This window comes from Tachypleus tridentatus, chromosome 6 (assembly GCF_004210375.1).
Source record: "Tachypleus tridentatus isolate NWPU-2018 chromosome 6, ASM421037v1, whole genome shotgun sequence".
NCBI lineage: Eukaryota > Metazoa > Arthropoda > Merostomata > Xiphosura > Limulidae > Tachypleus > Tachypleus tridentatus.
In genome coordinates, this window is record NC_134830.1 from 19,921,389 (window position 1) to 19,944,739 (window position 23,351).

General features: G+C 35.5%; 1 protein-coding gene across 3 annotated transcripts in view; it reads left to right on the top strand.

The window, feature by feature from the left end:
* The first annotated feature begins 21,977 nt into the window (after positions 1-21,977).
* The window catches only part of LOC143252053 (uncharacterized), a 41,130-nt gene continuing 39,756 nt past the window's right edge, over positions 21,978-23,351 (top strand). The window contains exon 1 of one of the 3 annotated variants that reach the window (XM_076503624.1): positions 21,978-22,132. In XM_076503624.1, coding sequence (XP_076359739.1) covers positions 22,120-22,132 — 13 coding nt within the window. In that variant the 5' untranslated portion in view covers positions 21,978-22,119. The remainder of the gene's footprint in view (positions 22,133-23,351) is intronic. The other 2 variants (XM_076503625.1, XM_076503626.1) reach the window with 2 other exon arrangements.

Consider the following 23,351-nt stretch of genomic DNA (forward strand, 5'->3'; position numbering starts at 1 on the left):
CAGAGAAGATAAAAAAGAAAGAAATAATCCGGTATTTTTAGATTAAATATTAGAAAATATTTCCTGAAAAAAAAAGATTTAATGTGTATATTTCGATTACATTACTATCATTTACTATCATTTTTGTCACTAAAACTTTCACGATTTAATTTTCATTCCAAATTACTTAAAGTTCATGATTTATTGTGAAAATCTTATTTGGTTTGGATATTCACACAAAGTTATAAAAGGGTTATTGATTCTTGACGTTCCTAATTACCAACTGATAGAGACTTGAATGAAGGTAGCTAGTCAATACCACTCACCGCCAACGTTTTGGCTACTCTTATTGAATAGTGGAATTTAACAGACCATTTCGAAAGGTTAACTAATAAGCTAGACTGTTTCTATGATTATTGCAAAATAATATTTCTTGACTAGAAATATTTATTTTAGAAATTCTATCTAAAACACTTTTGTAAAATCAAGCCAAACTCTAAACGTTGTAAAAGAGATGTGAACTTCTGTAACTACACAGTTTTTAACTTCTGTATAAATTAAAATGTACTAACTTGTTACATGTGGGCAAATCAAGTATTATATTTTAAATTAAATATACTCTTCAAAAAAAGAAACGCAAAAGGCAAAATATGAGACAAATTGTTAACAAGTTTATTCCGGGTAGTTCTGTATGGCATGTGTGAAACTTTGCACATTCACTGCTGAACATCCAAAGTCTGCAAAGGCGAAGTCCACACTCACTAGTTGAAGTTTAACATCACTCAACGTCAATAACGAGTGTGCCCCCCGTGAGCATCAATAACTGCTTGGCATCTCCTGCCCATGGAAGCGATGAGATGACGAATCACATCCTGTGGAATGGCTGTCCACTCAGCCTGCAAAGCTGCTGCAAGCTAAGGTAGAGTCTGCGGTTGAGGTTGTCGCCGTCGCAGACGTCGGTCCAACTCGTCCCAAAGATGTTCGATGGGGTTTAAATCTGGTGATCTGGAGGGCCAGGGAAGAACGTTGATGTTGTGGTGTCTCAAGAAGACAGTGGTGAGTCAGGCTGTGTGAGGACGGGCGTTGTCATGTTGAAAAAACGTCGTTGACGTTCACCATGATGGGTTGCACATGGGGCCTAAAAATCTCGTCGACGCATCGTTGAGCCATAAGATTTCCTCGAATGTGCAAAAGGTCTGTTCTGGCATTGTAGGCGATGGCAGCCCACATCATGATGCTGCCACCACCATATCTGTAAACATCCTGCACACAGTTTGCTGCAAAACGTTCACCTCGGCGACGGTAAACACGGGTCCTTCCATCCTGCCTACGAAGCATGAAACGTGATTCATCGCTGAACCAAACATGTCTCCATCGTCGATGAGGCCATACCCGATGTGCCCGAGTCCACTGCAGCCGTGCTTGACGTTGTTGCTGGGTGAGGATGACGCCTCTGACTGGACGTCGAGGTCGGATTCCTGCATCTCGTAGACGGTTGCGTACGGTCTGATCGGAAATCCTACGCAGCCCTGGTATGGTTGAGGCAGTAGACGTCACAGTGGTGGTCCTATCCCGAAGGTGACGTAACCGGATGTAGCGATCTTGTGCGGGCGTGGTCACACGAGGTCTGCCAGATCATGGACGGACACGAGTTGATCCATGTTGTTGGTGACAATTCCATAGCCTTGTGATGGTGCTTGGGTGGAAATTCACAGCTCTGACAACATCTGATCGAGATTCGCCTGCTTCCAAGCGACCAATGGCGTTGTTGCGTTGTGCTTCAGTCAGTGTTGGCGTAACTGTATTGCGTGTCGGTGGCTTAACACTGAGCTATGGAAACCGAGAACCCGTCACTTTTATTCGTATTTTGCACATGTTGCACTTGCAGAACATGCAGATCTCTCAAACAAATTTATTGGACACGCATGCGATTTGGCGAACAATCCGCTGTTTTCCTCCGTTTTCAAAGTGCACAACTTTTACTGTCATTTTGGTCTGACAATCAGTGCCTTAACACGTGTAACATCACATACTCTGAGCTTGTAACGTTATTACATATATTTCTCTTTAAAATACCAAAAATATCCCTGCTGCGTTTCTTGTTTTGAAGAGTTTATATCAAAGCGTATAAAAGTTACCCTATAAGTAAAAAATCAGTTTTCTGTGTTTTTTCGATGCATACAATTATATTTTATACAAATTGGGGAATACTACTTTAACTTTGCATTTTGGTTCGACACTGTGATGTGTAAAACTCAGATGCTCATTGTGTTACTTTGCTCAAAAAGAACTAAATGTAATTTTGTAGACACTTTAAGTAATTTGGAAACTTACTTTAAGCTGGTATTTAGGTAATTTCTCGGCTGAATACAATGTACTTTATGGCAATAATACTTTGCTTTACCATATCTGGATGTACGTCGACAAAGTTAACAGTTTCATCATTATGTGTGAAGAAAGTACACACTATATTATAAGTTATAAACAAGTTGTCAAAGGAACTACAACCTAAACAGCATCATCTCAAGCAAAAGTAACAAGACGCGTATTCTACGAGTTATGTATTGATTGCTTAAACAAATACTAATGAAAGGAGATACATGGAAATATATTTATAGGATTTACTGTTACATTGCGTTAAAATACCTTCGAGGACAATGTCAAAAAAGTTAAAACTTCATCTAAAAATATGGTTTGTATTTACAAACATTTATTTGCTTTCCACCTATTTCAAACAAACCTAACCGGAACATAGTAAGTAAAAGCAATAGAACAGTTAGTTATAAAATATATTGGACTAGGACTCTCAGATTTTTAACCAATAAAAAACATTTATAAACGTCGTACGCTTTTGATCTCAGAAATCGTAAAAAATTCGAAATTTTCTTTGAGGCCTAAATCAGAACTTAAATGCATCATACAAGTGAAGTTTTCACCAGTACTCAATAATAATCAATTAACATTTCCGTATTTATTTATGTAAATAATATGTAAACATGAACAACCTTTTCTTATTTTATTACTAAAAGGAATTTTTAAAGAATTCCATTTTATTCATTTCATGTTCGTTAGGACATAACAGTATTTCAACATGGACATCTAATCCCCATCACACCAAACATGCTCGCCCTTTCAGCCGTGGGGGCGTTATAATGTTACTGTCAATCCCACTACTCGTTGGTAAAAGAGTAGCCTAAGAGTTGGCGGCGGGTGACGATGACCAGCTGCCTTCCCTCTAGGGACGGTTAGTGCAGATAGCCCTCGAGTAGCTTTGTGCGAAATTCCAAAACAAACAAACAAACATCGTTGAAATTCCTTATTGTTCTTTTACGGAGAAATATTACATTTGACACGAGCAATTTAACAAACTAAACTGGCAAAAGGAAGCAGACTATTATTAAAATACATGTAAAGTTATTGATTGTAAGAAAATACCGAGACTAAATTTTAATATCATCTGTTATTTTTTGTTTCCTTCTATTTTAACATTTATCAGGTATGTAATCCTGTCTCTAATATAATACTTTCTAAGCTTGGAAACCAGTTGTTTTTTATAAAAAACATTGTCCACTGGAGATTATCAAAATGATTCGTGAAGACAAAAACTATTGTTTCTATCGGAGTGTTAAGTGATGAATTACCATCAAGGACGAGCATTTCGAAATTTATTTGTGCCAGTTAATATTCCAAGTCCTTGTGTAATTTGCTCATCTATAGCAGAGTAACAGAATAGAACCTCAACAAATAATTCAAGGAGTTAGTCCAATAAAAAAAATCAATAAGGCGTAAAGCGCTTATCAATTTAAAGTTAATAAGTTCTTTAGGCTTATTGGATGTAATGAAATATCTGTACTCGACTGTGATCCTTCACCATTTTTAATATCGAAGTACTTTTGTTAAAGTCAGAGATCAGTATATCAGATGTTTCTTGCTTACCATGACATGCTTGAGACTACAAAAATGTGTTGATCATTCATAGGTACTAGGAAGAATGAAATGAATCTGGTCGTGACAGAGATTATCTTGTTAACAAATTCCTTTACCGTCCATTTATTTATGCGATCAATAGAAACCTAATCGTTTCCACCTTGTCAAGCTATCACTTCGCAAGGTTATTTTCTCGACTTACAATGACATGTTACAGAAATAGCACTTTAAAAACTAAACTACCAATAAATTACCCGTGAAAAAACAACAAGGCATCACATAAGTTCAAATGTCAATACTGTCCGCATGTCTTTGAAGAAGTAAGTGTAAATGACCCCAAGTGTTAATACTATCAACGTACCACTGACCAAAACTAATGTACATAATTTTAGTTGTCAATACTGTCGGTATTTCAAGGACGAAGACAACGCACATCACTTCAGCTGCTCATATATATCGGTACGTAACTGAAGAATACAGTGGACATAAGTTTAACTACCGGTACTACTGTCGGTATGTCACTGAAGAAGTCAAAGTACATAAGTTAGACTAGCAGTACTATTGTCGGTATGTCACTGAAGAACTCAAAGTACATAAGTTAAACTATGTTACTACTGTCAGTATATCACTGAAGAACTCAAAGTACATAAGTTTAACTACCGGTACTACTGTCGGTATGTCACTGAAGAAGTCAAAGTACATAAGTTAGACTAGCAGTACTATTGTCGGTATGTCACTGAAGAACTCAAAGTACATAAGTTAAACTATGTTACTACTGTCAGTATATCACTGAAGAACTCAAAGTACATAAGTTTTACCACCGGTACTACTGTCGCTATGTCACTGAAAAAGACAAAGTACATAAGTTTTACAACCGGTACTACTGTCGCTATGTCACTGAAAAAGACAAAGAGCATAAGTTTTACAACCGGTACTACTGTCGCTATGTCACAGAAAAAGACAAAGTGCATATGTTTTACAACCGGTACTACTGTCGATATGTCACTGAAAAAGACAAAGTGCATAAGTTTTACAACCGGTACTACTGTCGCTATGTCACTGAAAAAGACAAAGTGCATATGTTTTACAACCGGTACTACTGTCGATATGTCACTGAAAAAGACAAAGTGCATATGTTTTACAACCGGTACTACTGTCGATATGTCACTGAAAAAGACAAAGTGCATATGTTTTACAACCGGTACTACTGTCGCTATGTCACTGAAAAAGACAAAGTGCATAAGTTTTACAACCGGTACTACTGTCGCTATGTCACTGAAAAAGACAAAGTGCATATGTTTTACAACCGGTACTACTGTCGATATGTCACTGAAAAAGACAAAGTGCATAAGTTTTACAACCGGTACTACTGTCGCTATGTCACTGAAAAAGACAAAGTGCATAAGTTTTACAACCGGTACTACTGTCGATATGTCACTGAAAAAGACAAAGTGCATATGTTTTACAACCGGTACTACTGTCGATATGTCACTGAAAAAGACAAAGTGCATAAGTTTTACAACCGGTACTACTGTCACTATGTCACTGAAAAAGAAAAAGTACATAAGTTCAACTACCGTTACTACTGGCGTGTTACTGAAGAGGACAAAGAACATGACCTCAACTGTTAATGTTCCTGAGGAAGACGGTAGTTACCACATAAACACCTGGCTCTTTGGTTTAAATAATATCTTTTAACTTAACGTTTGAGACCAACGTGGCCATAGTCTAAAAACAATTTAAAATAACTAATTAAACTAATGATATAAAAGATAATTAATAATAATAAAAAGAGGTCTATAAGTATGGAAATATTTGATTTAAACGCACACTTTTCTAGTGTTCCATACCAACAAAGTGATGAGTCTCTTCAGTTAGAGTTTTGATTTGACAAAGTGGTTTTAAAGGGGAAGGTGTAAAACATATTGGATAATTAACCTACTATGATCACCAGTTGAAATCTATAGCTTTCAGCTGTATCGTCCAGTTTTGTTTTGTTTTTTATTAAATAAAATCCATTTTAGATGTATGTGGGGATCTAACACAGCAGAAAACAGTTGGTAATTCAGTCTTACCTTGTTCCATGAAACCAGCCGCTACCATTGAACATTGAAGTTTTGTTGCTTGAGAAAACAGAGTCCTTTGGCTCTGCAAAACATAATAATTTCTGAAAACAAGTATTCATGTTTGGAAAACTAAGGCATATTGAGCAGGCCATAAGTCTATCCTCACAACTTTACTCTCCAAATTATCGGAAACGTGCCATGAATTAAATATCTTCATACTAAATATATAATCCATGGCGCTGTTATTCGCACCTTCTACAAAACATCACTTCATCAACATATACTCATCATTATTGTGTTTGTTTTTTTTTTAATTTCGCACACAGCTACTCGAGGGCTATGTGTGCTTGCCGTTCCTAATTTAGCAGTGTAATACTAGAGGGAGGGCAGCTAGTTATCACCACCCACCGCCAACTCTTTGGGTACTCTTTTGCCAACAAATAGTGCGGTTGAGTGTAACATTATAACGCCTCCATGGCTGAAAGGCGGACATGTTTGATGAGATAGGGATTCAAACCCGTGATCCTCAGATTACGAGTTGAGCGCCTTATCCACCTTGTGTTTTAATTTCGAACAAAGCTACTCGAGGGCTATGTGTGCTAGCCGTTCCTAATTTAGCAGTGTAATAATAGAGGGAGGGCAGCTAGTTATCACCACCCACCGCCAACTCTTTGGGTACTCTTTTGCCAACAAATAGTGCGGTTGAGTGTAACATTATAACGCCTCCATGGCTGAAAGGCGGACATGTTTGATGAGACAGGGATTCAAACCCGTGATCCTCAGATTACGAGTTGAGCGCCTTATCCACCTTGTGTTTTAATTTCGAACAAAGCTACTCGAGCGCTATGTGTGCTAGCCGTTCCTAATTTAGCAGTGTAATACTAGAGGGAGGGCAGCTAGTTATCACCACCCACCGCCAACTCTTTGGGTACTCTTTTGCCAACAAATAGTGCGGTTGAGAGTAACATTATAACGTCTCCATGGCTGAAAGGCGGACATGTTTGATGAGACAGGGATTCAAACCCGCGATTCTCAGATTACGAGTTGAGCGCCTTATCCACCTGGCCATGCCGGGCCTACAATGTTTAGAAATCGTAAATATTAGAAAACAGAAAGTAAAACATCAATAAAAATAAGTGATTTTTTTAATAGGTAACCCAGTCGAATGTCTTGTAATTCAATATTTATTTCCGCTTCCTATATTAGAAGTTTGCTTTCTACAGTTATTCGGTTGAATAATTTGTAACTAGGTTCATTATTACATCCTTCAAATTTTTAAGGCCTAAATACTTTTACCTCGGAGCCTCTTCAACTGTTTTAAACTAATTATTTGGTCTTTCCCGGGTGGATCAATGGAAAATATGTGGGTTTATAACACTCAAAATTGGGTTTCGATACGTGTTGTTGCCATAACGCTGATAGCTTATTTTGTAGCTGTGTACTTAACAACATACAAATTAATTTATCATAGTAATCTATACTCGTATTACGTGAGGTAAAACAAGAAATACATATATCACAGACCTGAAGTTTAACACCGATTACGTGAGGTATCACAGGGCAAAACAAGAAATATCACAGACCTGAAGTTTAACACCGAATTTATTCTTTTAAGGAAACTCCATTTTAAGATTAGAGTTAATATTTGAAAACACGTTTGTTTGATGTTTTCTGTTATTCCTAATTGCGATATCAAGTAGTCCCTCATAAAGCAGATATATATATATCTTAGTGAAAACGTTGAAACAATAATAATACTTTTATTTATTTGTTTATTTTGATTTAATAATGAAAGTAATTGTTTTTAGATCAAAATAAATTTTCAATTAAAAATTGGTATTTTATTTCGCAGTCACTGACTTAACTATACATACACTGTAGTTACATTCAAATGTTGAAAAGTTAAATAAATGCTTCATAACGTATAGGTATAAAATGCGCAAAATTTGTTCTTTTTACAATCCTTATAGAACAATTAAGGTGAAATTATTTAGTTTCACAACTTCATAACAAGAGTTAGTGGAAGCTCAGCATGGTCAGGTGGGTTAAGGCGTGCGACTCGTAATCTGAGGGTCGAGGGTTCGAATCCCTGTCTCATCAGACATGCTCACCCTATTAGCCGTAGGGGCATTATAATGTAACGGTCAATTCCACTATTCGTTGGTAAAAGAGTAGCTTAAGAGTTGGCGGTTGGTGGTGATGACTAATTGCTTTCCCTCTAGTCTTACACTGCTAAATTAGGAACGACTAGCGCAGATAGTCTTCGTGTAGCCTTGCGCGAAATTAAAAAAACAAGCAAACAAACCTTCCGTGCAAGTTCATCCAGTATTCATGATATGTGTTTTGAACCTGGAACATGAACATCCTTCATTTAACAAAGAGTTCTGAGGTGTTAATATTTATTTTAGATATGTATCGCAATAAAAAATTGATACTTTAACTCTTACAACAATTCCTTCCCATATTTTTGGACAAAATGATAAAACTATATATGTTGTAAGCAACGTTTGTGTTTGTTTGTTTGAAAATAAACAGTTAGAATTATTATTATACATGGATTTTATTTTCTAAAATAAACACTAAAAGTTGCATAAAGTCTGACTCGGAAAACTGTAAAGTTGAAGAAATAAAACGTGAGAAGCCAAAGATAAGACATTATAGTCAGTCTAACAGCTCAGAAACAACAAGTTTGGCATGCTAGTCACATCGATAAATACAGTAGGCCTAATATTCTAAAAAAATTGTCTTTGTCCTGACAGGCACGCCCACTTTTATAACAAAGCTTCTTACATGGTGTAATGTACTGATGCATATATTTCTATGGTCGTATAAAATCACAATCCTCTACTTAGAGCAAAGACGTTCGACCAAACACAACCGCGTCGCTGTCCACAAAAAATTCGTATAAATTACTGATACTGACAACATATATATATACTGTATAAAAGGAAAAGAAACAGTTGTGTTACCAAGTGGGTGGTGTAGTTCATCAGTAAGTGACTTTTTCTCAGTAGATAATTATCACATAATTGAAAACCGAAATTATATTTGTTCATTGTAAAGCAAAGAGCTACATAATCGTATATCTGTGCTCCGCCCCCGCAAATATTTAAGCCCTAATGACAGTGTTATAAACCCACTGAATTTTTGCCGAGACAACGGAAAGGCCTGGAAAACTTTAAAAGAAACAAGTCTCTTTCGTAAAGTCGTCATAAGAAACAAGTTCTTCTTGTAAGAACATCGTAAGAAACAAATCCCTCTAGTAAGGGTGTCTTAAAAAACACAACTCTCTAATAAAATCATTTTAAGAAGTAAACATTTCCAGTAAGATCGTTGTAAGATTAAGCTCTCTAGTAAGATCGTTGTAAGATTAAGCTCTCTAGTAAGATCGTAGTAAGATTAAGCTCTCTAGTAAGTTCGTAGTAAGATTAAGCTCTCTAGTAAGATCGTAGTAAGATTAAGCTCTCTAGTAAGATCGTCATAAGATTAAACTCTCCAGTAAGATTGTCGTGAGGTTTAGCTCTGAAGTACAATTGTTGTAAGAAACAAGTCTCTCTAGAAGGATCATTTGTATTCCTGTTTTCAAATGTTTCTGTTGTGCTTTGAAATGCAAATTGGAATAAATGTACTTCAGGCAAAAGATAAAGTAATATAGCTAATGTGTTGCGAGATCTAAAGAAGACCGAAGGACAGGTAGAGACCCCTAGGGAATAAAATATTTTGTATCTGTTGTGCTTTGTTGTTAACGCCAGTAAGTTAATGTCCCAACTCGTGCGAACGTGTCTCGTGTCATCATCGATTAAGATACAAGTAAAGAAAAACTTATCAAACATGGAAACTATTGTATGGATGGCAAATATCAATCTTCAGAAAGTGTGCAAACAAGATATGAAGATAGCATTTCCATCATCTGTACATAAAATCCAAGACATATAGTACAATAAAATGTTAATAGACAAAATTAAAATAAATTAAAATCAATAGTCATTCAATAGTTATATATATATATATTGCTATATATTAATTATTGCTTGTGTTATTATGTGGACATGATGACATGCCTACCATCTTTTTTGTATTGTTTATTTTTTTTTGTATTTTGAATTTCGTGCTGAGCTACACGAGGGCTATCTAAATTAGCGGTGTAAGACTAGAGGGAAGGCAGCTAGTCATCACCACCCACCGCTAACTCTTGGGCTACTCTTTTGCCAACGAATAGTGGGATTGACCGTCAGATCATAACGTCCCCACGACTGAAAGGGCGAGCATGTTTGGTGTGACGGGGATTCGAACCCGCGACCCTCAGATTACGAGTCGAACGTCTTAACCGGCCTGTCCGTGCCAGGCCGTTTTATTTAAGACCAAGTTCTAAATATAATGAGGTTCCAACTGTAATATTTATTGTTTATCTATTATTGGTTCATAACTCCTGTTTCACTCTGTCATTGTCCCTTCCTGTTACAGCGGTAAATCTACAAATTTACTTCGCTAAGATCAGGAATTCGATTCCCCTCGGTGGACTCAGCAGATATAATAAACACACACACACATACACCTTGTACTTAAGTTTCATAAATAAACACAAAATTTCAGTAAAAATGGTAATGATGGTAATAACATCATTTACAGTAGAATTATGTTTTGTTTTAATTACTACTAGTTAATAATACTTATAAAAACTGATGCTTCAGTTGAATCTTCGTCACTTCAGTTAGATTGGTTGACACCAATGTTTTGGTTTTGAGTTATCACGTAATAATATATGATAATTACAGACTTATCTTAAAATTCAGTAGTAATGTTCACAGCTGGTCGTGAGAACCCGCGTCTTGTTAGCATCGATAAGATGTAGCTTAAAATACAAATATATGAATTACAAATTATCAGAATGTAACTATAGGATTAAGCTATTTTTTACACAATGTTTTCGACACTTCAAAGATAAAAACTTATAAACTTTTCTAAAAACGTAAAATTTAAAAACTGAGACAAAATATTAATAAAGGAGAAACTAATTTGAACGTTGTTGAATTTATCTACAGAGAAATCAATACCAGGTGGTTAAGACACTCGACTGAGGGTGCGAGTTCGAATTCCTGTCACACCAAACATGCTTGCCCCTTTCAGCTGTGGGGCGTTATTATGTGACGGTGAATTTCATTATTCGTTGGTAAAAGAGTAGCCCTAAAGTTTGTGGTGGGTGCTAATGACTAGCTATCTTCCCTCTAGTCTTACACTGCTAAATTAGGGCTAGTGCAGCTAGTCCTCGTGTAGCTTTGCGCGAAATTCAGAACAAACCCAATCAGATATTTACATTAATGTGAAATATTGTATGAGGGTTTTATGAAACATTTTATACTATTAAAAACTATTTAGTTACTTAAATATAATGCATGTATGATTCATTACATGTATTAATTTAGATGAGATGGATCCCACTTCATAAGAACGACGTTCTCCTGCTGTTCTCCTTGGAGCCGTTACCTCTATTCAAAAATTGTGTTCAGTCAAATTACCATTGGTTACACGCTGCTGTCAAACACCGCAGTTTCCAGCGTGACATACTTTCCACAGGATCTTCACTGCATATGAATGTGATTTTTACAGTAAACTTTTAAGAAGATAAAATTTGCGAGATTCTATTGAAACGTAACAGAAGGATTCGCACGGTGTGTGGTGAAATGGAATCGCTGTGGTTTTGATTTCTTTCTTTGGCCATATTTATAAGAGCTGTTGCTTTCGGAGTAAAGCTGAAATTCTATGAAAGTTTCGTTTGTGAATCTTTATCAATTGCAAATTCTTCTTTAGTATCTTATTAGGGTAAAAAGATACATGCCCAATTTAATCACAGTGGTTTTGTGTGTGTGTGTGTGAGCACTAGGTTTTGTTACATAACCTTAGCTTTTATTCTACCGAGGAAGGTCTCGTTGTGAATTGAATTAGCATCTGATTTTAAGTCCCGTTACTGTTTTAAATACTGTATCATGTGAGTTTCTCCGCTTCCACGAACAACATAAAAGGCTCTGTTCTTTGTAATTTGGCGTATTTGGATCTACAACAATTAACAACAGCGAGAGTACTCAACTGATGGTTTGGTTTGTTTTGAATCTCACGCAAAGCAACTCGAGGGCTATTACGCTAGCCGTCCATAATTTAGCAGTGTAAGACTAGAGGAAAGGCAACTAGTCATTACCACCCGACGCCAACTCTTGGGCTACTCTTTTACCAACGAATAGTGGGTTTGACAGTCACATTATAACGCACCCACGGCTGAAAGGGCGGGCATGTTTGGAGTGACGGAGATTCGAACCCGCGACCCTCAGAATACGAGTCGACTGCCTTTACCACCTGGCCATGCCGGGTCTCAACTGATGGTAAAATATATTTTAATCTTTATAAGTAGAAATGTAAGAAGTGTGTATTTAATTAGCTGTGCTATTTGCCAGGTTGAGGTTTAGTTTCACTCGAAGTACGTAACTTCCTCTGATCGGAACTCAGTATCAATCTCGCTGTATGAATATTTATAACAGAAACACGTTTTTACGTTTCTTCATTCATATTTTATAATTTCAAATTCTCCTACAAGACTGATACAGATTAAGATTTCCAACGTTTTCCGGTTCACACCGTAACAACGGATATTCACATAATTTTATAATTTAGACAGCTTCTCAACCACTATTATATCTGTCATATCCCAGCCGACCTGACGAACCCTCATAGTAGGCAAAACGAATCGTCAGTTCTAGATATGGAAATACAGTGTGATTGGCATACTATTGCATATTTTTCTGTGATTTTATTGTTAAGTTCTTATTCTATGAATTTCTCTTTGCTAACATTTTCTGAGAATGTGAAGACAAGATAGAATAAAACTACTTTCAAGGCGTCAATTCCAGACATGTCTTTCTTGGAAAGCCAAGATCCCAAATCTTGCTAGTGATCCACGCATTTGTTTCCTGTTGCGACAAGATATCCTCCAAAGGCAAACAAACTCAGTTTATCAGTCTTATGAGGAAGTCATAGAAACAATTGTTCCATGGTTTGTTATTCTTTGAAGCTAATGCATACAGACTCCCATCACTTGCAAAAGTTGAGAGACTGATGTTTCTGTGTATGACAAAATATGTCCTCTCTAACCTGTTAATGATGTAAGACTGGATGTCATACAAGCCATTGAAGAACTGCTACTCACTTAGGTGAAACATGCATTTCATTTTAAGTGACATTTTGATCAACAATATAATCATATCGTGTTTTATTGTGTCAGATGGTAAGCAATATGTTCTATTTTAGGATATCCTAATTTAATATGTCCACTGGGTAGTCTACAATATTGGAATTTGGACAACTAACAACCAGAAATAGCAGGTGGCACCTTCTCCACTTGAAGTTGTTTGAACCAAGATGAAGACGTCCTGGATGACACGTTTGCATAAAAAAAACAACTTTTAAACAAACAAATAATAGCGTAACACATAGGCTTAGTAGCCAACTAGCTGTTGTTATCAAAATTAAAAATAGCCTTTTTAGCTTGATGAAAGTCAGCAAGATTGGTTTTGAATTTCGTGCAAAGCTACACGAGGGCTACCTGCGCTAGCCGTTCCATAATTTAGCAGTGTAAGACTAGAGAGAGAACAGCTAGTGATCGCCACCAAATCTTGGGCTACTCTTTTACCAACGAATAGTAGGATTGACCGTCATCACATTATAACGCCCCAACGGCTGAAAAGGCGAGCATGTTTTTGGTGTGACTGGGACTCGAACCCGCGATCCTCAGATTACGAGTCGAGTGCCTTAGCCACCTGGCCATTCCACACCAAGTCAGAAATAAGGCCCGAAATAAGAGATTATACTATTTCGTGAGATCTATTAAACTATCATCTTGTCAATTAACCGAAGACAATTGTTATTCTAAAAAACTTTATCACTTCACTTTCACCCTGATGGACAAGTTGGTGAAATAAAGAGGGTGGGAATCGAGTAAAAAATATTTATAGCTCTTGACAAAACTAGGTAATATGTTCATGTCACTAAGCAGCGAACATTTTTATTCATTTTTAAGCTCTTCGAGCAAAAGGAATGATTTTTTTCTACTTCTTAGTAATAATTAATAAATAGTTATTTTTGTGCAATAAGTAGTTTTGTAGTTTGTTTTCTTTCTCACTGTGTAGAGTTAAAATTGTAGCACTGGACAAATGGATTACATATCTGCACATTAAAATAGCCCATGACAGTATGAAACTATCCATCATGCCAAGTATTATTAAGTACAATGTATTTTAAAATTGGATGCTATTTGAGATACAAAGTGCCTTGAAACATCTCTTAAATCTGAATAAACATTAACCTTCATTGTGTCTTTAGCTGGTGAGGGTTATTAGAGCCTCTCGTCAGATGAATACATTGGAATCGGTGATCGTGACATTGACCGAATTCTCATATGATATATAGAACATTAATGAATAAAACGTAAACTGCAAACGTAGATTATTTTTCATGTCCTTGCTTAATTAAGTCAACAAACATTGAAGCTACATTGTTCCTATATTTGTATCTATTATGAAATTTTGCCTCCTGAAAACTCTAGTTTATGTTCCATTTAATATTTCTTCCGTCTTATTCGAACTGCCCCCTGCCGTTATTCTGAAGGAAACAACAATTAATGAACATATTTTACCCACGGTTTACTTTCTTTTGGCACTAAATGTCTTATGTTTTCCACTATATAACGTTCTATTTCCTATTTCGTCTAAAACAATATTATTTTTAAACGGTGAAATTGCAGATGATCGTATAATTGCTAAAAGAGCGAGTTGTGTAGAATGACACATGAATGTTTTTGGATCTTAAAGTGCTATTTTTAGCGAAATGATTTCGTTTTGATAAACCTGAGCACTTATATGATCATTAAAACACCAACATTAATACTATGCGTAGCTATTAGTTACTGTCGGATTGTAATTTTCATTAGCAAAATCAGATTCACAATGATACCAAGTTTATCCAATGTCAACTGTGAAGTTGATTGATATGTTTAGACTCTTAACCATTGTCACAGTAAGCAAGCTGGGTTTTTATAACTCATCGATAAAGCTTCTTCAAAATATAAGCTGATGATTTTTCTAAAGTGTCTATTAAGTCACATACTGTGGCTATGTTTATATATAGTCATAAAGTTTGATTAAATATTTGATTACCTCTTATAAGTTCTTCTTATCAAAATAATCACTGAAGACTTTTATAACCACATTGGCTCTTGTTACCCATGGAGTAGCAGGTGTGTTATTAAACAAAAATTAATAGTACAGTACTCAATGGATATTAATATGTCTGTATTAACAACGTTCCTACTGTGGTTTATTTTATGAATAATTTTATGAAATGCGTTATAAATATATATATTTACAGACATATTGTTATATTTATAACACGAGGCAAAACCGAGAATGATAAAGCAATGAATACAAACTAGCTGAAATATAAATCGTTTGTTTGTGTTCAAGACGCAAGCTTCACAATGAGCTATCTGTTCTTTTCCACCACAGGTATCAAAACCTGTTTTTATCGTATAAGGTCACAAGATTATTACTACCCCACTAAGAACAGTATAGATGGATCCATGAACATAGAGGGATAGAGAAATGGTGAGCGAGAGACAAGTGTATAAACAACAAACAGATTAATGAGTAATTAGATCAGTCAACACAGACTAACAAATATATAAATGGATAAATATAAATTCCTTCATGGATAAATAAATGCACAAGAGAATACATCAACAGATAGGGTCACATAAACCAGACAATTAGCATTGACTAACAGACAGGTAAATCGCTAAATGGACCCATAAGTATAACCTATCAGGCAGGCGAATGCGAAAGAAGACAGGGTTATGGGTAATTTAACACGTAAATATGAATAGATTAAAAGACTTAGGACTAAACGGATCTTTGAATGTCGATTAACATAAATGTAGAAATTAATCTATTCGTACAGACTAACAGACAGGTGAATGAATAATCAACGTAGGTAACTGAAGTAAAACACGTGACACATTATCAAGTTTTTAATCTTGGATTATTGAGAGATTAAAACTTTTTATGTGTTCTGTATTTTGTATGTATACACATGTACATGTGTGTTTCTGTGTTTGTACATATATCTACATAAAACAAGCATCAATATCCCTTGGCTCCATTACCTAAATATCAGTCGGTGTTATTTCTTGGAGTTTGTTCGATACTCGAATTATGAAGGTCAACATCAATTTCCTTAGGTCATATCATGTCAAGAGCAGCTGTTAGATTTGTGGTAGTCGATTGTGGTTTAGTCCGGATGTCCTCTGTGTTATAATCTTTTCAATGGTATAAGTGCTAATGCCGTCTTGGTTATAAGCAATTTAACCAAAAGAAGTTAGGTTTCATGTGTTTCTGATAGCCTTTAGTTAAGGTAAACATTTGTTCAATTGTGTTTCAGGTTGTCCAGAGATGTTTTGGAAGGCATATTTTCACCGAAGAAAAACTACACAAATCGAATAACTGTAAGTTTCTATTTACTGTAATATGCATTATGTTTCTAGAATAATTATTTATAAGATAAAATATTTTCAGTCAGTTAGTCACACAGAATTAACTTCATTAATATATGTACATTATTAAAATACCACGTTATTTGTGGTGTTTATACTAATATCCAGTTGGCTCGGCGTGGCCGCATGGGTTATGGCATTCGACTCGTAATTTGAGGGCCGCGCGTTCGAATCTCCGTGGCACCAAACATGCTCGCCTTTTTAGCCGTGGGGCGTTATAATGTGACGGTTAATCCCACTATTCGTTGGTAAAAGAGTAGCCCAAGAGTTGGCGGTGGGTCGTGATGACTAGCCCCATTCCCTCTAGTCTTACACTGCTAAATTAGGGACGGATAGCGCAGATAGCCCTTGTGTAGCTTTGCGCGAAATTCAAAAACAAATAAAGCCATCAAGTCTTACACTGCTAAATTAGCTTTGTGCGAAATTCAAAAACAAACAAACACCCAGTTTGCGAGTCAGGAAAACGTGTTTGAAGGGTTGATTTTTCCAACAAAACTTTTTATTTCTCATCAATTTGTTTTTAAATTATGAATAGAGATTTGAGGTTAGAATCTGTAGCCAAACTTTTATTATTTTCTAACCTATGAGGTAATAAAACCCGTATCCCCAATCCAAAATCCTACACAAAATACGTTAGTGGCCACATGTGTTCTGCTGTACAAGATGTCTATCAATTGCTCTAAAAAGTTGTTTTCTTCGCTGTCGTTAGAGATGGCTGAAGAAAGTTTATCAAAGCTTACTTCTGCAGCTGTACGACAGCTAAGCGGTGGACTTGCTGGAATATAAACACAGGAGGGACACAGCTCGGCCAATCCCTAAACTCCGCACCGAGCACTATTGAGAATCGATCCATTTCAGTAGTGAAATGTATTATTTTGAGGTTGGTATATCGAGGTCTTTAATATAACGCCTTTCCTTTTCTTGGTTCCAAGTTTAAAACCCGAAGTCGAGGAACCTTTCTCCAGTTAGCCCCTTTCTCCATATTCTATATCATCAGGTTGCAGACTGGGTGTCAAGACCGAAACAAAAAGTGAAATAAATGTCAAATAAAATTTGATGCTATACTTAGTTTTGACGTATGAAAATATGTAAGTAGCGCAACAAACACGCAAGCATCAATATGAAAATCTAAAATGTAAGAAAAGCCTTGAAAAAATAAAAAATGAAATCCATAAATATATCACAATAACATGGGTGCTACACATTCGTAAAACAATATTAATCTCTAAAGTAACAGAATGAACATTAGGTTCATAGATGAAATACATATGTTTGTATTTAAGATATCGCATATTGGCTCTCTTGAATTCAGTACTCCATAAAGATATCACTTCTCTAATTAAAATTCTGTTTATTAGAACAGAATATATTTGTAAATGTTTATCCAGACATTAAAAATTGGTTTTCACTCCAATTATAAGCTATATAAATAACATAAAACGCCTGATGGATTAGGAAAACATAAAGTTTATTCAATGAGTAAACACAGACAAGTTTTGTTTTTGTTTTTTTTTAATTTCGCGCAAAGCTACTCTACGGCTATCTGCGCTAGCCGTCCCTAATTTAGCAGTATAAGACTAGAGGGAAGGCAGCTGGTCATCACCACCCACCGCCAACTCTTGGGCTACTCTTTTACCAACGAATAGTGGGATTGACCGTCACATTATAACGTACCCACGGCTGAAAGGGCGAGCATGTTTGGTGCGACGGGGATGCGAACTCGCGACCCTCAGATTACGAGTCGCACGCCTTAACCGACCTGGCCATGCCAGACCTAAACACAGACAAACACCCATCATTAAACTAATTAAACTAAATAATTTTTTGCATTAATATAAGGCTGAATAATATGAGCTATAACTGAGTTCACTTGTAAAATTTTGATATGACTTTCAGTCACGTATGTAGAACTAATCTACGAGTTACACGGTATAATTTAATATTTTTCTATGTTCTGAACAGGTAATAACTTATTTGACTACCTAGTCAGAAATGAAGTCTGTGCGTCCATTCATCACACAAGACCCCTGCCTCTTTGCTGTCCTAGGTGACTCTCTAAGCTGGCTATTCTTACCGTAGAATCAACACCAATTATTCGTAAATTAACATAACTTTTTACTGAAGATACTAATAGAAAAATAATCAGTTTTAATGATAGCCTGGTTTGCGTTACTTAAGGAGAAGGTATATATAACACAGTGGTTGCCAAACATTAAAGTAAAGCATCTTTAAGAAAATAAGTATTATAATTTAATAACGTTATTAAAGGGATAAAGTGGTGTGAAACGTTGCAGAAAGCGAAATTATTACAAACAATAATTAAAATATACATAAATAAGTTTGTTTTGAATTTCGCACAAAGCTACTCGAGGGCTATCTGTGCTAGCCGTCCTTAATTTAGCAGTGTAAGACTAGAGGGAAGGCAGCTAGTCCTCACCACCCACCGCCAACTCTTGGGCTACTCTTTTACCAACGATTAGTGGGATTGATCGTCACATTATAACGCTCCCACGGCTGAAAGGTCGAGCATGCTTGGTGTTACGGGGATTCGAACCCGCGATCCTCAGATTACGAGTCGAGTGCCTTAACCATTTGGACATGTGGAGCCGATGAAGCAGTGATTGGTAACTCTGAGTTCCTTTCAGTGCCTTAAATATTGTAAAATATAAATAATAATTACATTTTTTAAAAATGTAACTGAGAACTTATCAATATATATATATACACGTTTTTCTATTAAGGGCTGAGCATGGTCTAGTGATGCGGATCGCAAGCTTTAAGATTCAAGAGTTCAATATGTAGCTGAATACACTGCACACTTTCAACTTTTAAAAGTATTATAAACATGTCAGAGAGACAGTATATGTGGTAAATGGTTATTGCGAGTTGACTTTTCTCTGGTCAGCAGTTCTAACTTAGAGTCGACTCAAGCCCAAAACAACAAGTGTTTGACTCGGCTTTTTAGCCTATATTCAGCTTTCAAATAATTTACTGCAAACTCTCTCGTCTTTATTTATATGTTCTAATATTATTGTATTCCAGTCACCGTAACAAAAGATGTGGTAGGCTTAACTAAAGGTTTTCCGAAATATTTAATGTTAAAGTTAACTTTATAACGTATAAATATTGTCCACGTTTTCCTGACTTAAGTAATGATTAGTCGTTAGGACTAAATATTTCAACGTATATAGTGTTTTCCTTCAGAATTAATTGAACCCTTAACGTAGTTTAGGTTTCTTCATTATCAAATTTGTTTGAACACATGTTAGTTTTGATACTTCTCATGTGCACTGGTTATCACGTCTTATATTTTAATCATAGTTTCAGTGCAAGTTTAACTCTTGTGTAAACATATTTGAAAACTTATAAAGATATATATCCTCTGTACTTTTGCTCTGAAATTTCCTAAAATATATCTCTAATTCTCTTATATTATTTATTCACTTTCTCTTCTATAAAGTTTGTTATCACAGTGAGAAAGTTGTTGTTTTGAATTAAGCACAAAGCTACTCAATGGGCTGTCTGTGCTCTGCCCACCACGGGTACCAAAACCCGGTTTTTAGCGTTGTAAGTCTGCAGACATACCGCTGAGTCACTGGGGAGCCAGTGAGAAAGAGAAACACGACATATAGAACTCAAATGCACCTAAAAGCCCTACATACTGCAAATATGCAACAAATACACACCAAACTACATACAACAAACACAACACACACTAAAAACATAAATAAACACACGTGAAAATAACTACATAAATACAAGAAACACATATAAAACTCACTGCAAACACATTTAAGATATTTGCTTTTCGTTATGAAAACTTGGTAGTCTTAAAGTTGCGTATTATTCACGAAATAATTTTTAAATAAAATATATTTTTCGTGGTGAATGATTAAATCAAAAATTCTTTTGTTGTCAATTTTGTACGATTCGACTCCACGTTGAGTTTTTCAATATTTACAGCGGTTGACGTACTAATTAATGGACAAATCAGAATTTAATTATTTTATTTTATTTGTATAATTCTAATGTATACGTCTAAAACCTTGAGAAGAAAGGTTAAGTGATTTGTTTATTATCACTTTTGTAAAAAAATGTACATAATATTTGCCTTGCTGATAAGAAGCTTGATGATATGTTAATAAGCAATTTTATGTGTAATTATATAAATTAATTCATGCCTATGAGAATGTTGATTCAAACAGTTGTTTAATGTTGAAAGGAACTAATATTTGAGACAGACAACAGTTTCGATAACTTGTGCCTCATAGTACAGTTGGTCAGCTTCTAAGACCTGTTGTTTATCGTGAGATATGAAAGAAGTTCGAATGTTTGTTTGTTTGTTTTGGAATTTCGCACAAGGCTACTCGAGGGCTATCTGTGCGAGCCGTCCCTAATTTAGCAGTGTAAGACAAGAGGGAAGGCAGCTAGTCATCACCACCCACCGCCAACTCTTGGGCTACTCTTTTACCAACGAATAGTGGGATTGACGGTCACATTATAACGCCCCCACGGCTGAAAGGGCGAGCATGTTTGGCGCAACCTGGATGCGAACCTGCGACCCTCAGATTACGAGTCGCACGCCTTAACACGCTTAACCTTGCCGGGCCTAGGTTCGAATGAAATTGAGCTGTGTCATTGAAAGACTTTGGAAATGATGCAAAATATTCCTCTGACTACAACCCAGAGTTTTCATGTACTATCAAGAAAGTTTTAATACTGAAGACATATTCACAAAAAGTGAAAATCTTAAACCTTTTACTTTTGCTGAATGTCCATTGCAGAAAACTATTTGTAAAAAAAAAAACAAATATTTTTAACTCAACTATCACTGTTTCCTGGAGTGTTTTTTTTATATAAAATAGAATTAATGTTTTGTGCCACATTATTCTCGGTAAACTGACATTATCAGTGTTGCTTTACGAACATTTTTGGCAAGCAAACACATCGTTGCTCCACCAAGATTTGTACATATAATTCATTTTAAAATGCATTGCCACAACTTTCTAAACTTTGTGCAAAAAAAATCAGTTGTCGACATTATTAAAGTTGGCTTCTCCTTCTCACTTTAGTGTTTTACTGTGAAGTTTACTGATACTAAAGCCTGTTTTTATTTACTTCTTTGGCTTTCAAGAGTTAAATAAGCAATGACAGACTTTAGCCGAGATAAATGATGAATAAAATCATGATTTTTTTTATAATGTTATGTTCAAAATGTTTGTTACTTACGGTGGCAATTCTTATACTTCGTACGTCTTTAGAGAATTCTCTGGGAAAAAAAAAAACTGTTTTAGTGACTGTACGGACCTTTGTGAGCTGTCGATTCTTATCTTAGCCACTAGAGGGTGTCGTTACAAACTAACGCCTACGAAAATTCTGATAGGTAGATTTTTGGAATTTATCAAACGAATAATTCTCGTGTTCGTGACGCAACGAAAACACCCCCGTGCGCAGTGGGTAATTATTCTCATTGAGGTATTCAAATAGCCGGGAGTCGCTGTCTTGACCGTTAGTCCACTGCTGAATGCTATAACCTGATCACGTGACAACTGGCCCATGATTAAGACAGGTAAGCACTTTTACCAACTTATTCTCTAACTAGAAAATGTAAAACCACGACACTTCTTTAATAATGTCTTTAACTCTCAGAACTAAAACTATATTTTTATAACAAAAGTAATTGCTCTTTTTCATATTCAGTAGACATATACAGCGATGTCTATAAAATGTGAAACTATTAAAAACTATATACAGCTATGAATTACAATTAAGTTTCAGAAACGATGTTCACGTTCTATAAAATTGTACGACCTTTGAAAGAGAAATGAATTCAACTTGAAACATACGCAACAACCAGCAAACTTCATGTTGATCCAAGTGGTTGAATCATTTGTTTTCGGTATTCTACCCCACTACCTCTATATTAGACTAAAGCATGTAATTTATAACATTCTATGAACGAATGAACTAGTTGTTTATGTTTCACGTTTTATGTAAAAACTCTTGAAGGCCATTGTTCCAAAATCTAAAGTCAAACAACATATTAGTTTAACATCCTTATAAGACTTAAATTGTTATACTAATTGTAAGGAAGGAGGCCAGGCTTACTAGACTTAAATCATTAAAGAACAGGTTAGTCTCACTAGATTTAAACTTGTATATTAAAAGTGGTATATTAATATTTAAACCACAGGACAGCCTTACTAGACTTAAACTTGGATATCACAGTTTAAAGAATAAACGAACCACTTTGTATTAATCATGTGTGGTAAAGTTTGAAACAGAGCGTTCTAAACATGTTTTATCAGAAATGATCTTACTGGTAGATCTGATAACTGATTAACTGTTCGTACGTGTAACCGGTGAGGTTTTAGTAAAGCGTAGTAGAATAATGAAAGTACACTTTCCCAGGCCAATAAAAATACAATATTTTTAAAATGTCAAATGATGTAAAATTACCGAATGAAAAATGATACAGATAAAAAAGAACATATTAAAAATAATCAGGTTCAAAATTTGAAAAACTGTCACAGAATAAAGTAGATAATAAGTTACGAGAAACAGATGTGCTTCAGACATTCAGAAAGAGTTGGTGTTATGACACATCTTTGTATTAATATTATCTTATTAATACTCTAAGTCTCGTAGCTCAGTATAGTTTCATACTACTTACTTACAACGAATATCAGTTAAGTGTATGTATTTCCAATTAGAGATAGGATAAACCAGATAGGATAAACTACCTCTATCACTGTTTATGTCTGTGTGTTTGAACCCACTATATGCAA